Source organism: Taurulus bubalis, assembly GCF_910589615.1.
Source record: "Taurulus bubalis genome assembly, chromosome: 4".
NCBI lineage: Eukaryota > Metazoa > Chordata > Actinopteri > Perciformes > Cottidae > Taurulus > Taurulus bubalis.
The window spans coordinates 18,449,165-18,463,994 of record NC_136592.1 but is presented as its reverse complement, the minus strand read 5'-3'; the positions used below and the strand labels follow the sequence as shown (position 1 = coordinate 18,463,994).

Here is a 14,830-nt window from a genome sequence, read left to right as displayed (position 1 = left end):
GGTGACGGTGATGAGGGGTAATCAGGTGTGAGTAGCAGGATCTGGAATGACAGGAGAGTGATTAGAACTGACAGACAGGATGAAAAACACTTAATATGACAGGGAATCCGTGACACTAGAACTAGATTACTAGACTTTAAATTGTATTAGACCCATTTATTTTAAACATGTAACAAATAATAACAAAACAAAACAAGTAAAAACAATAAAATGAACAGTAAACATACCAGTATATAGCACATTAAATAAAAAAGTTTAAATAACTTACATAATTACCCTGTTGACACAGTATCTGTGTGTTCCCACCCGTACTACCATATTAAGTATGCCAGAAAAGGATGTAGTATGTTTCCAATACATAGCCTGTTAAATGCAATATATTCACGTATTCACTATTGTTTCAACGTAAGGAGAGGGATGATTTGTAGACTGTCCCTCACTCTCTCTTTCTTCTTGTTTCTAACCCTCTATCATGTCTTACTTCTGTCCTCTTTCCTCCACCCCTCAGACCTATGATCTAGGGGGAGTCTCCAAGCATGAACTCCACTGACCTCTGCAGGAGAACAGAATAAGCTCAACTGGCTGTGAAATCATGAGCGCTCCCACGTCAGGAACCCCAAATATGGAGGTGAAGGTGGTCTCCCAGGAGATGGCATTGCTTAGCAACATACTGGCAGCTTACTCCTTCATTGCAGGTAGGTCCTATCAGCCACACTGCCATGACTGTGATGTGTGATCCTACTGTAGTCACCATGAGAGCCAGGGAACAAGCTAACAAAAACACCTGAGCAAGCTCAGGTGGGGGATCAATCAGGAGATGCAAACTTTACAGGTGAAAGGTGAAGAGGTGAGAAGAGTGAACAGGGGATAGTAGTGAACAGGGGAGAGTAGTGAACAGGGGAGAGTAGTAAACAGGGGAGAGAAGTGAACAGGTGAGATGAGTGAACAGGTGAGATGAGTGAACAGGGGAGAGTAGTGAACAGGGGAGAGTAGTGAACAGGGGAGAGGAGTGAACATGTGAGAGGAGTGAACAGGGGAGAGGAGTGAACAAGTGTGAGATGGCAGTCTGAAACAACATGGATATGCAAGAGCAGTGACAATGTTTAATGTTTTTTTACTTCTTTTTCTCTCAGACCAACCCGAGAGGACAGCCTTGGTGTTTTTGGGAGGAGTCTGCGTTGGCCTGCTTGTCACGCTCTGCGCCATCGTCTTCCAGATACACTGTCGAGCAGACTGTCACTATGGCAACAGTAAGAACCATAACCATCGCCACAGGAACAGGCATCATCACCATCGCCATCCCAGCTGTCCCCTCCATCAGCCCATTGACAGTAATCCAGACAACACTGCTGTTGTTGCCACTGGAGGGACTGGGCCTGCTGGGGACAGCGAATCAGAGGACTGGGATGACACGTCTGACCTGTCATCACGGAGACGCAGACGCTTTGAGAGAGCTCTGCTGCACGCCACCATGTTCACGTCGGCTGAGGGTACCTTACACAGACTCACACACACACATGGTATACGTATGAAAAGGCATGCTTCATATCGATCATTAATTCCAACCATTAAAACCTGTCAGTCGTTCTATCTCGTGGAGAGCAAGAAGCACAGGGGATACATGACATTTAAAAAGTTTTGAAATGTTTGGCAGCACAATATTTCATGAATAAATGCAGTGATCGAAAGTAACTATTTACTCAACTACTATACGCAATTACAATTTGAATGTCCTTTTACTTTATTTGAGTATTTTTATTTTATACTACTTTATGCTTCTACAGCTCTACTATATTTGATTGGCCGATACACTTACTTCGATTTTATAGCACCACCTCGACCAGCTAAACATCCAAATTGTGCTACACAGTAACACATCTTTAATAAGTATCATCTACAGGATTCTCAGACAGGTACCTTTCAGCTGCCTTATAACGTTTAGTTGTAATTCAGTATTTGTATAAAATATCTTATAAAATATCCACCAATGGTCAATATTGCAATCAATGTCCACATTAACTGCATATATTTGAAGATAAAGATAGTTGATTATGTCCTCAGGTATTGGAGTGATCTTTTGTCCAAAATGGATTACATTGCAGAATGAGGAAAATAAAACCTTTTTAAACTTTTTGCGTGAAAATGTTTTATACGGGTATTTAAAATATTTAATTGACGCATTGGAAGAGGCTGTTTTTTTTACATTATAATGTGTCAATGCACATGTATACACACACACTCACAAACTGTGTATCTCACTGCTGTCACGCATGCTCATATCTTAAAGTAGAGAGTCTTCTCAACAGTGATGTGAAATTTGATGGTTATGTGAATGGATAGTGTATAGACTTGTTTAATCGTGTGTGTGTGTGTGTGTGTGTGTGTGTGTGTGTGTGTGTGTGTGTGTGTGTGTGTGTGTGTGTGTGTGTGTGTGTCGTCAGAGCTGGACCGGACCCAGAGGCTGGAGGAGCGGGAACGGATTCTCAGAGAGATCTGGATGAACGGACAACCAGACATCAGTACAGTCACTCAAAGCCTGAACAGATATTACTGACGAATAATCAAACAGGCAGATAGTCAGAGGGACAAGAAGATAGACATGTGAACAGATGGATAAAAGGTGAAAACTAAACAAATGGAGAAAAAAACAAAGGATGAAATGAACATAAATCATCAAATCGGGAACGCTGTCTGCACTGCACCAAAGAGACTCTTACAGATCAAACTATTAGTGGCAGTACTGCCAGGAGCAGTCCCCTCCATTCTGTAAACAACAAGGAAATCATATGAGTTGTGATGACTCAGTCCTCAAATACAGTGTTTGGAAGAAGAATGTTCTTGTAAGCCAACAGAGACACAGCGGACCTTCAGAACGAGCACACGCTGCGATGTGGAACTGCTTTTAGTGAAAACTCAACAAGGGATTTTATAACTTTCACATTTTTAACAGGTGCTTTTGATAATTATGGACAGAAAAGGAAGAGGCTGCAATGCTACAGCTGTTAGTGAGTGTTTGGGTCCAAATATTGATGATAATGTGATATGTTGCACTTTTCTCAACTCACCCATTTTGGTGTGAACTTGATCCGAAATGAAAGGTGCTCAATAAAGAATTTGGAGCATTTATATTGCCTCTACACAGCTCTCAACATGGCGACAGATGATCTGGCGGCTAGCATCTAGAGGTGCTAACAGTGAAACAGTGAAAACAACAGTGCTGAGGTGGGAACCGGAGGATGGGTGCCACTCTTTCACAAGGACACTGTAGGTCAACAATGGTAACCCCTGTGTGAGCACTCTAAATGTAATACTCTGAATTTTGAATTCTGCACCTTTAAAGACAATAAAAGATACTGGAGAATGAAATGGTGAGAGATGTTGCTCATGCCAAGATACATGTACACATACTGGTGCTTCTACTGCTGTAATTCTGCATCCCCAGATAAAGAGAATACTTAAAGGACGAAACACTAAAATATACAAGGTATAATCTGAAATGTCTGTTAGTTGCATCTGTCGGCTGGAGGCTTCTCAGGTCCAGGTGTTGTTGCACAAGGCCCCAGGACAGCAGGTCATCATGTCTGAGAGGGTCATGCTTTCTCTCTTTCTTTGACTCCTGTGATAGTGAGCTGAAAAAAAAGTGTAAACTTTTATTCCAGGAATTTATGGAAGCGGTTGTCTGTACATAAAGTAAAGTCCCGTATTAAAATGAAATATTGTGGCTCACATTTCTTCAACCGTTTTTAAATGTCTTTGGGAATGTGTGTCATCCACTGTTCTGGGAGCCCAGGAGAGACAATATGTCCTGAGGAAATGCCCTTACCAACCAGTCACAGGTACAGTGCTCACTGTTCCACACGAACATGACCATTTGTGTTCGTCGGACACAAGGCAAGCCGAGTCTGGGGTTATGGACAAAGACCCGTGTTAAATATCATTTATATTCTGTGAGAATGATCAATTATTGGAGTCAGACTCCCCCTAGTGTTCAAAAGGTGCCCCTCCACCCGCTGCTCAGTATTTAAATAAAGCTTGAAAAGCCAAATGGTAAATGCCAAATGGAAAAGAGCAAAGTCAACATGGGAGGGACGAATGAAAAGACAAAAAAGACAACTTTCAATCAGATAATTAGAAGTAAAATTTCTAGATGCAATTACAAAATGAAAGCAATCATGTCAAGTCGTACTAATATTTGTGGAGACTCAGTAGCATATGATATATTGAATATGGCTCTTCTGACTCAGTCATTAATAAACCAAAATAAATGATTGTATGCACCGCCATTATCCACATTATAGTCAGTACATATTCCTCATCAAAAATAAGTGAAAACTCAGCACTGTTGTTTTATTTTTTAATCTATGAACTCCCATATTCCCCTTCAAAAATCAATTTGGTCACTGGTGTTTGGGTCTGTGGGAGAAAAATGATACTCAGACTCATTGGCCTTGGCTCATTTTCTGTAAAGAACATAAATCAGAAGACATTTTCAATGACCACACACTGTACACGCCCCTACACATTTATATTACATACAGGATGTTTGGGTCCACTGGACCCGGGGCTAATAAGAGTGTGGCGAGAGAGAGAGAGAGAGAGAGAGAGAGAGAGAGAGAGAGAGAGAGAGTGAGTGAGTGAGTGAGTGAGTGAGTGAGTGAGTGAGTGAGTGTGTGTCAGTTTTTGTTTTTTAAATTCGAGCCCGACACCTGTCTGCTCTCACATTCCCGCACATTTTACTCTGTCTTGCAGGAACCCATCTTTATTTTCTCATACTCTATGCCAGCTGCAAATTGGGGGTGTATCACAACTGATCAAGGTGGCCAAAAGATTCTTTGCTCAGAGGACCTTGCAATTGATTTTAGAAGACCCCCTTCTTTCAGAGGTCCGTTACAGTCACTACCAAACCAGATTGGATGCATTTCAAATGCATGAATTTGTATCCATGAAGCATCCCGTGTTGGTTCAACTGCTCCTGCAGAAACAGAGCGACATCCAGCACGTCAGACTGGGCTTTCCGCCTGAACAATCCTAACGCCTTGAGATGCCTGCGCAGTGTTGACATAATCAATTTAATACCATCCTCATTTTTTAGAAACATCAGTATTTCCCAGTGTCTCAAACCGAGAAGGTAATAATAGTAGATTAACTGCGATAGCGCCATAATTGCCACTGAGAGAGGATTTACAGACGTTTCCTTTTTCTTTTTCTTTTCTCGTAATTACGAGATCAGGATGTCGTAATTACGAGAAAAGATCTCGTAATTACGAGATCAGGATGTCGTAATTACGAGAAAAGGGGTCTATTTTTTTTATCCAGTGAATGCAATGCGCTTCCGTACACATGCATAGGCTCAGAAACAGATATAAATAAAAAAGTAGGTAGGGAGAGGGAGGGGGAGAAAGTGAGAGACAATTGCAGTCTCATTGAATGAGACTGCAATTGTGTTTTTAGCTGTTTTGTAACTCTTCCAATTTGGATCTAAAAAATGTAAGGGGCTTCTGACTTGCAGTGGCATGCTTGGTGTTCAGGTGGCGGCGCAAATAAGAGGCTTCAGACGGCTGTTAGCCAGAACTTTACTGCACAACACGCACTGTGGCTTCGGGCAATCTGCATTGCCAATCCAAGTGAAGCCCAGACCCAGATAATTGTCATCATATTTCCTCTTTTTTTCCCAGTCTGATGCTCACTCTCGTTTCCTCTTTTTTCACCTTGACTCCGCGATGGGTCTCTGTGCTCCCGCTCCGCCTCCTCTTTCTCCGACTCCCAATCGATTTCTTCTCCCGGTCTCTCCCCAACGCACCTCTCCGTTTCTTTTGCCTCCGGTTCCTCCCTCTCTCTCTGTCCCTCTCCTCTTTTATTACTGATAGCTTCAGATGTCCCACCTGACAGCTTTCCCGATTTCAGCCAGTTTAACATATTTTCATGGATGTTGCTGAATGAATGAAATGACGTTTGGTGCACAAGCTAGGCTAGCTAGTGTGTACGTAAAAGACAGTCTGGCGGCCGGACCGGAAGTGCATCTATTTATTAAATTGTACGTTTTTAATTTTAAATTTAAATCTTACAAAAGGAATTTTTATAATTAAAAAATCCTACTTAATTTTTTAAAATTATGTTTAATATTAATTATTACACCATTAGACCACCATTACATTTTTCCCCTCCACCACACTTTGGGAATCCCTGTTGTAGAGGGAGAAGCTTCAGAATGTGAGGATCACATTTATGAAAATTCCGAGTCTGCAGTGACTTTGAAGAAGAGGATGAGATTGAGCATCAGTTGGTCCCAAAATGAAGACGAGCACCAGAACCAACCTGTCAGCAGCTTCCAAGTGAAGAAATATGGATGATCTGATCTCAGGGTTCTGTGCTCTGACTTAGGGGTCCTATGCTCTTGCATAATGGTTCTATGCTCTGACTGAGGGTGTATTTGCTCTAACCTCGTGGGTCCACCAGACCCACGAACACTGGCTGAATAACACAAATATGAACACCACACAAGGGTTAATCTGCAGGGTTTTAGGTACCTAGTTCAACAAAGTTCTTCAGGAATGTGCCTCGTGCTCTACAATGTTAACAAGGTGCCATGACCACTAAATAAAATGCGTGTTGGGATTGTAGACACATTGATTTAGATTCATGAAAAAGCAAAGATTGCTTTAATGCAACATGCCTAATATGGAGTTTTATTTTTGGTCCTTAATTTGAGTTTAAAGTCTCTCAAGTTCATACTTTTGAGCATCTTAATAAAATATATTTTCTATTACTTTAATTAAGTTAAGTCATATTTTGGCCCATTCTGTTCTCCTACAGGTAAAAGCTCAAACATACCCCATATATCCATGATTACTGTAATAAAACACTAAAAACAAACCACACTGTGGCGTGAGTCATAAGTATGTGTCACTGTGACCAAGGTAACAATGTTGAATTCATTTAACCAAAATAGGCTTGACGTCTGTCAGGTGCTGGTCTGGCTCTGTCCTCCCTCCACTACCAGTGCTATCCCTTTAACGGGACGGGCGGTGACGTTGGGACGGGGACACGGAGCAGAGAGCAAGCTGCTGCAGCTGGACCGACCGGGACCAGAATAATACCGGCCCTCAACAGACTGACACACTGTTATCATCGTAAATCTGAGAGTCCAGGTTCTCAATCCGCTATGAGAGACTACTCAGCGACTCCGAGCCACGGAGGCGCCTGCATGCCGTGCTGCCAAGTTTGCGTTTTCGCCTTTACCGCATTTCTCATCGTTGCAGAGAGGACTGCGCGTGAGTGTTACCTGGGACACACGCGCGCGCGCACGCGCACACACTGTACACGTACACGCCCTGCGCACAATTAATACAACCGGGTGCAGTATAATTTACAGTGTGGTCTGGTTAATTGTATTTTTGTGGAATGTGCCCACGCGTGAACGTGATGTGTTTTATTTTACTTTATTGGCGTGCGCGTGCATGTGTGTGTGCGTGCTTTTTTTTTTGCCACAATGTAATGATGTATAGTGTGAGGGCTACGGCGGAGAGAGATGCTCGCACATTATAGGCAAGACAGAGACTTTGGGATGTCATGTTGATCTATTTATTGTAAACGCCAGACTAGAATAATCCAACGTACAAAGTTGGACGTTTGTTTTCACTTCACTGGCTGTCTCTTGTTATTATGAATAATGGAGCCAGAGTCTGCAGTCAGCACCAGTGCGCCTCTCCCCTATTTTTATACGCTGCATGTTATGAAAACCTAGCCTATGCAGCAAAACTGCAGACTCATGCCAGAGTTTTCTAGAGTTAGTCTTTTATACGGCTGTGTCATTTCAGCTTCTAGAACTCTCCTCAATAAATACAAAAGTGGGGCCATGTTGTCATATTTCAGCGCCTTTTTTTTTTGAGGTGCATGAATGGTGATGGGAATGGGCGTACCCCATGATGGGGCCTAGTCTGCGCAGACAGCACTTCTGTTTGGCATCTCTAAAACGGTTCAGATTACATGTTTTGAGGGAATCAAAGCTGCAGAGCTCAGCCAGGCCAGTGTGATGTGGAGAGGAGTCTGTATGTGCAAGAAGAGGGGATCGGATACAGTACTCTCTTGTAAATATACATTCGATGAGATACAGGTTAGAGGTTATAACCAGTGGACACACAAAATACAAAAAGCTCTTCGATCTGACAGACTGATGAAATGTTGTTGCGCTGCTGTAAGCACTTATATGCTGAGCACTGCAGCAAAAGTAGCATTAAACAAAATACTGTAATAACATAATACTGTAATAATAACATGTGCCAATCATACAGTGTGAGATGAGATAAGAGATTATGAATCTCATCTGTTGTATGGTCCTGCAATTATGTGTGCAGGCGAGGTTTGTCCAAATATGCACTTTGTGATTTACCTGAATGTTTCTAGCCTGATCAGTACACCTAAGCATTTCATGGAACTGAGTATACGTGTATGTTTCCTCCTCTCTTTTCCCAGTGATCTATTGCTTTGTGTACTACCTCTGGGTGGGTCACAATTACTGCTATGCCCATCTCTCTGGCTTCACTGCACTGTTCCTGCTACCAGGTGAGACAACAACAACAACAACAACAACAACAACAACAACAACAACAACAACAGCAACAACATCATGCCAATCTATGTTTACAATATAAATATGTTAGTGGGTTTCCTCAACTACAGATACAGATAGAATAACAAGAAATGTTATATTCAGCTTACTGATATGTTCTATCATTGATTGTGATCGTAGAAGTAATAAACCAGGCAGTTTTGCATAATGAATGGAAGGTTGGTGATAGATAAATGGTTGGATGAATGAACGACAGATATATATTTGATCTATATTTGTTTCATTCTATTTTTCAAAGGTTGGGGTCCTCAGTGGCTCAGTTATCTGTGGTACCTCTCAGATGGACGCATCCGCAGGAAGTCTCTCACCTGGACACACATACTGCACCTGGGTATCTTCAAAAGGTGGACAACCTTGTGCATCTGTGTGTGTGTGTGTGTGTGTGTGTGTGTGTGTGTGTGTGTGTGTGTGTGTGTGTGTGTGTGTGTGTGTGTGTGTGTGTGTGTGTGTGTGTAAATTAACAATAATGGTGCTCACTTGAAAACTCATTGGAGGAAAGTTCAAAGTGATATTCAGACAAACTGATTTTTTTTCTGATTGTGATGGTTATGATAATAATTATCTATATACTGATGTGAATGGGAGCATTTCCTTTTTCTCTCTGTTTCTTTCTCCCTCATCCATCTCTGGCCTCCACAGGCTGTGGGAGTGCATGTGTCTGCCAGACGTGCATGTGTACTGTGAGATCATGCAGCAGGCTGATGCATCTGCCTTACGTCTGTTTGAGGCCTTGGTGGTCACCCTCCCTCAGACGCTGCTGCAGACCTATGTGCTCATCTGCACTGATATAGGAATCAAATCTCCAGGTACAGAGACTCTACATAGGAAATGTGTGCAAGGTTGATGAGGTGTGTATGTTATAGTGAAAGCATGTACAGTGTGTGTTTCTATATTTTCATTTAAGGGACACTCAAACAGATGAGCAATAAACTCTGGCCCGATAGATGCAGGTCTCTTATGTAGTTGCAGACAACTCCATGAGAGACACAACATAATTATAACAAAATACATATAAAGCAGATATAATTTATATTTTTATATATAAAATAACAAAGTGAACACAATATGAAAGGGGTTGCTCAGGCTGGGTATGATATGGAGAAAATCAAATGACACAATATTTTTGTGTTACACGTTGGCCATAACAACTTTATAGGCAATCATTTTTAGATGTTTTATTTTCAGATTGTTCTGTTTCCTGTAAGTGGCCAAAAAGTAGTTCAGCTTAAAATGTAACCAATTTCTCTACCATCTATTTCCAGTGTTTGTATTCAGCAGACATTAATCTGATGTACAGGATAGCATTACAATGTATCACAGTATTCACATTTCTTCTCCTCTCCGCCTTCTTCCTCCCTACTCTGCCTTCCAGCCTCAGTGTGTTTTGTGGTGTGTTTGTTATCTCTGTCCTGGGCCTTGGTCCTCTACGCCAGAGCCTGTTTACTCATCAGACCAGGACATGTACAAATGACCCCCGCTGCCATTCTCTGTCGACTTCTGTGGAGGGTGGGCATATTTACACAACCTTATGAAAGCCAATATGCACATACACCCTCAAAGTAACAGTCTCAATTTAAAGGGTGACATATTTATAAGAACATGCATGACTTTGTTTGTGTGACAGGCATATTTTCTCTGTCTGCAGGTCAGTATGTTGGGATCTCGATTGGCTGTTATCATGCTCTTCACACGTATCTTCAAGCAGTGGATCCTGGGAGTCATTGGTAAGTCGGTAGTGCCTAGTCTTCATCCCCAAGCTCCTATTTTTTTTATCTGACAAACATTTTATATTCTCCTGGGGAAGGATGTGAGTGGTTTATTTTTTCAGCGAAAGACATTTAAATATTGTTGGGTGAGTCTTGGTGAGGACACTCTGTTGTGGTCCTCCTCGTCTGCTCAGGTTGCCTGTATTAGGGTGTTTATATATTGATAGTGGAATATTTAATTAGTTGTGTGTGTGTGTGTGTGTGTGTGTGTGTGTGTGTGTGTGTGTGTGTGTGTGTGTGTGTGTGTGTGTGTGTGTGTGTGCGTGTGTGCGTGTGTGTCAGGTGTGCACTGGCTGGGTACAACTTTCTGGATGGTGTCACAGCAGACCGACATCATACGTTCTACAAGTCGATGGAGACTCTTCAATTTTGTACTGGGAGCCATTCACATCTTCTTTTTCCTCAATGTAAAGTACGGTCAATCCAGATACCGCATGGCTGTGTTCTACCTGGTAAGTGTGTGTAAATACAGTCTATCCTTTGAATTTCATTGGTAACAAATCCAAATCCGCAAATTAATTTATTGTAGAAAATGTAATTTTGAGAAACTATGAGTCACATTACAGGCATGAGTTAATTTATGAGCCAATCCAAGTGCTGAAAACATGTATTGCATAAAGGTGTTCACCAAATGGCTTATCTGACATAAGCTGATAATGCACTAGTTGAATCTAAGTAGTCTCAAACACACTAGTTAAATCAAAGTCAGATAAACTGAATAAAAAACAAACCAAATTCAAAGTTAAATGTGAAGAATGTAACCACCTTCCTCTATTTCTGTTCATTCTTCTTCAGGCCATGTTCTTAGAAAACGCTTTTCTTCTTCTGGCCTCCTCGTGGTTGTTTACAATGGTGTCCTGGGACACCGTGGGGATCCCAGCTGCAGTCTTCTCTAGCTTCCTCATTGGTGAGACACACAACAACACTGTATAACAAGACTAAGAGTCAATCGACATGCTAGCAGCTCTGCGCGGCTGTACAAAGCTGTGCTTTGAGCTAAATGCTAATGTGGGCATGCTAACATGCTTACACTGAAGATGCTAACAAGTTGATGTTAAAGCTATAGTTGGTAATATTTGTAAGAAACATTTTTTGTTATGTTTGTTGAAATTCTAATCAACCTGATCAATAATTAAAATGCTCTGACCAAATTGTTTTTTAAATCCAGTATCTGTGGCTTTAGCAGGACTGTAATAAGCTCCTCAATGATAAATGGCTAAAACCCTCTTGTTTTCTTTTGAGTTCTAATAAGTTTTACACACTCTTGCACACCTCCATTCAGGGCTCTCAAGTTTTTAAGACAGGTAAGCGTGACATCTCTCTCTCTCTCCCCGGACGGAGGCGCGGCCGGAGGGGGGGGGAGGGGCGGAGGCACGGCCGGGATTACATTTCACCCAGATACAACAGATACGTTTTTCTGATTGGCTATTCGTGTCGCCCATCTCTTTTTATTGATTGGCAGGGGATTCGGGGGAGACGCGCTTGATTCCTCCATGGTGAGGGCAGCGCGACCAGGTCATGTTTGCGCGCTGCGGCACATTAAATAACCTAGAGGTTTTTTTCAGCGTGAGAAATACGATGTGTGGCGGGTGGGCGTGACTTAAGACCGAAATGCGTGACAGTCACGCTCAATGCGTGACACTTGAGAGCCCTGTCCATTAAAAGACCTGTTTTTCTATGTACTTGTCCCTCTCTCTATCTAGGAGTGATTGCGTTGGTGCTGTACTATCGTTTCCTCCACCCGAAGTCCTTTGAGATTTTCCAGAGTATTCGCCACAGGGGGATAGGTGGTGCCTGCACGGAGCGTGGATCTACACTGTCACTGGAGGAGAAAGTTACACCTACTTTCCATCGCCATGCAACACTGTCTGGTTTGTTAAAGATCTCTCTACCTCTCTATCTGTCTATCTACCTGTCTGTCTGTCTGTCTGTCTGTCTTTATTTATCATAAAGACTATGGTTGTTCATCTAATCAGGAGGTGGGACCCTCATGGATCTCCCTATCCAATGGGAGGGTTGGAAACATCACCACTGGCTGCTGATTCGCTTGGCCATGAAGACGGGGGATGTAACAAACATCTGGTCGTCGTATGGCGAGGGGGGGCTTGCCGGACTGATGGGTCTGTCTGAAGAAGTTCACTCCCCTGATGAACCTCATGTTCTTCGGGTTTGTTGCATTCTTGTTGTTGAATGTCTTGCTTAGAAGAGCTATTGGTTTTAGTTGTGAAACTTCCTGCAACTCGATCTTAAAAAAAAATGGCTGAGTAGTATAGTATATATAGTATACAGTAGTAAGTATAGTAAAAGTTGCTTTACTATTAGTTTAATAGGAGAGATTTAGTAGGAGAGATTGAATGTCTACTTCCTAAACATGTCCTTCCTTGCATGCAGCTTAAAGTGTGATGTTATTATATATATTTAAGGCTTTATTCTTATTTGTGCTGGGATTTGTCAGGGTCCACTTATTCAGCCGCAGGTTCCTCAGATCTCCCAACCAGCTCCTCAAACAGCTCCACCACAGGTGACCCAGGCTCCACAGGCAAGATCTTTATATGAACTACTACAGTAAATGTATACTTGAAGCCACAATGTGTAGGATTTACAAATGGAGACAGATGAGCTAAAAGCAACACATAGACTCCACAAATATTGGCAAATTTTTCTACAAACAAAAACGTTTTGCCAGCTTTCAGTTTGTCCGTCTGCAGTCTGAGGCTCAGCTGTCTGTCTCGTTCCCAGGTGAGAGAGGTGGTCCAGCCACCAAAGCCAGCTCCCTCCAGTGTAGTGGCCAGACCAGTTAGAAAAGCTCCACCCACAACAATCCAGGATTTTAGAAGTTTTCCAGAGATCATCCCAGTCCAGGAGGTCATTTTTGAAGAGAGCGCAGAAGAAATGTCCAGCGCCCAGCATTCAGAGAAAGGTTGGATTTCTTATAAACACTGAACCCTGCTGGTTCACACACTTATGACATTCAGAGAGCTTGGAAATGGTTTGTTGCAAGGTTACTACCACAAATTGGACTTTGTTTGAATACCCAGAGAGCACAAGATTGTGGTATCGAGGATCAATACTATCTGTAAGATAACACTTTAAACCTTAAATGTGTCTATTTACTAATCTAGCATATATGAAGCAACACTGGTATTCATTAAATAATATAAGTCTAATATTCACTTCCATAAATGCTCCACTATGTTCACCATCTAGTCTTTAACTGCATCTGTCTGCTGTTTAAAGCTGCACTGGCAGTGTACAGTGGGGTTTTAAGAGCTAGTAGTTGCAACGATTGTTAATATATAAATATTGATTGTAGCCGCTTTAAATTTAGTAATTTGAGGAATTTATTCAAATGAAAGCAAGTGTGCAAAAGGTGTTGTTGTTGCACAAAGGTGTTTATGCAGAGACACAAATATATGCACTTTCTGGTCACTGAGTGCACACAAACACACACACTGAACATACCATTACTACTTGACCTAATCTTTTAATCTTAACTATGAAATGTTAATACAAGTAGCAAAGATGTTGTTATATTCAATCTTTGCTAAAGGAAACTCAGTGTAGATTATTGGTAAGCATTCAAGCTAATTATTTGTATTCCCTTAAATGTTGTAATACACATAATTTGTATTAATAGTACCTTAAGGATGGTATTAGGAGATGTGTTCTGTTTTAAACACACTTTACCTTTTCATTTAATTTTCAAAGGTGATGATGAGTTTCAGAGTGCTGCTTACGGTTCACCAACACCTTCATCTCCACTGCAACCGGGCAGCCTCCACCACATCGATAGCAACGCTGAATCCCTGACCGGAGCCTCGTCCTCCGTAGGTTCCCTGGACATTAAGACTCCCGTCTGGTCACCTGAACGCCGTTCTCCTCTGCTGATTGGTTCCCTGGAGAAAAAACCCTCACTCCCTGGAGAGTCCAGCACTACACTTTACTTCAGCACGGATGCACAGTCTCCCTCCAGTGGGAGCTATCTTGGCTGGGGCTCTGAGTTGTCGCCAATCTCCACCTACAGAAGTCCCTACCGGATCAGAGAGGCTCGCTTTATCGCATCCACCCCACGCCTGGAGGCTCGAGCTTGGGCAGAAAGTCCAGGTCCGTCCCCTGTTGTTATCATCCCTGCTACTCCTGGTACAACACCAGGCCCCACTCCAGGTGGGACCCCTGGTGCGTCGACCCCTGCTGCTTCTACGCCTGGAGCTTCAATATCTGCTGCTTCAACTCCTGGAACTCCTGGAACTCTTAGTGTGTCTACTCCTGGTGCTTCTACTCCTGGTGCGTCTACTCCTGGTGCTACCACTCCTGGTGCAACCACTCCTGGTGCTATCACACCCGGTACTCCAATCATTCCACTCACTCCAGTCCTCTCCCACGCTCGCAAACAGATGGTCCAGTTTGTGGGCAGTAGGGAGAGGATGGTATAAGG

General features: G+C 42.5%; 2 protein-coding genes across 2 annotated transcripts; both read left to right on the top strand.

Moving 5' to 3' along the window:
* Positions 1-592: 592 nt before the first annotated feature.
* Positions 593-2,554, top strand: eva1ab (eva-1 homolog A, regulator of programmed cell death b; the record flags this gene model as incomplete). The annotated part of the gene is made up of 3 exons (XM_079217386.1): positions 593-695; positions 1,134-1,490; positions 2,442-2,554. The coding sequence occupies 3 exons, from the start codon at positions 593-595 to the stop codon at positions 2,552-2,554; spliced, it is 573 nt and encodes a 190-aa protein (XP_079073512.1).
* A 4,608-nt stretch (positions 2,555-7,162) lies between these two features.
* xkr5b (XK related 5b) lies at positions 7,163-14,828 on the top strand (the record flags this gene model as incomplete). Its single annotated transcript, XM_079217555.1, has 13 exons — positions 7,163-7,271; positions 8,473-8,562; positions 8,868-8,973; positions 9,269-9,435; positions 10,002-10,135; positions 10,275-10,353; positions 10,678-10,847; positions 11,191-11,302; positions 12,099-12,266; positions 12,372-12,562; positions 12,851-12,934; positions 13,135-13,315; positions 14,104-14,828. 13 exons carry the CDS (start codon positions 7,163-7,165, stop codon positions 14,826-14,828), a joined length of 2,316 nt encoding a protein of 771 aa, XP_079073681.1.
* Between the last annotated feature and the right edge of the window lie 2 nt (positions 14,829-14,830).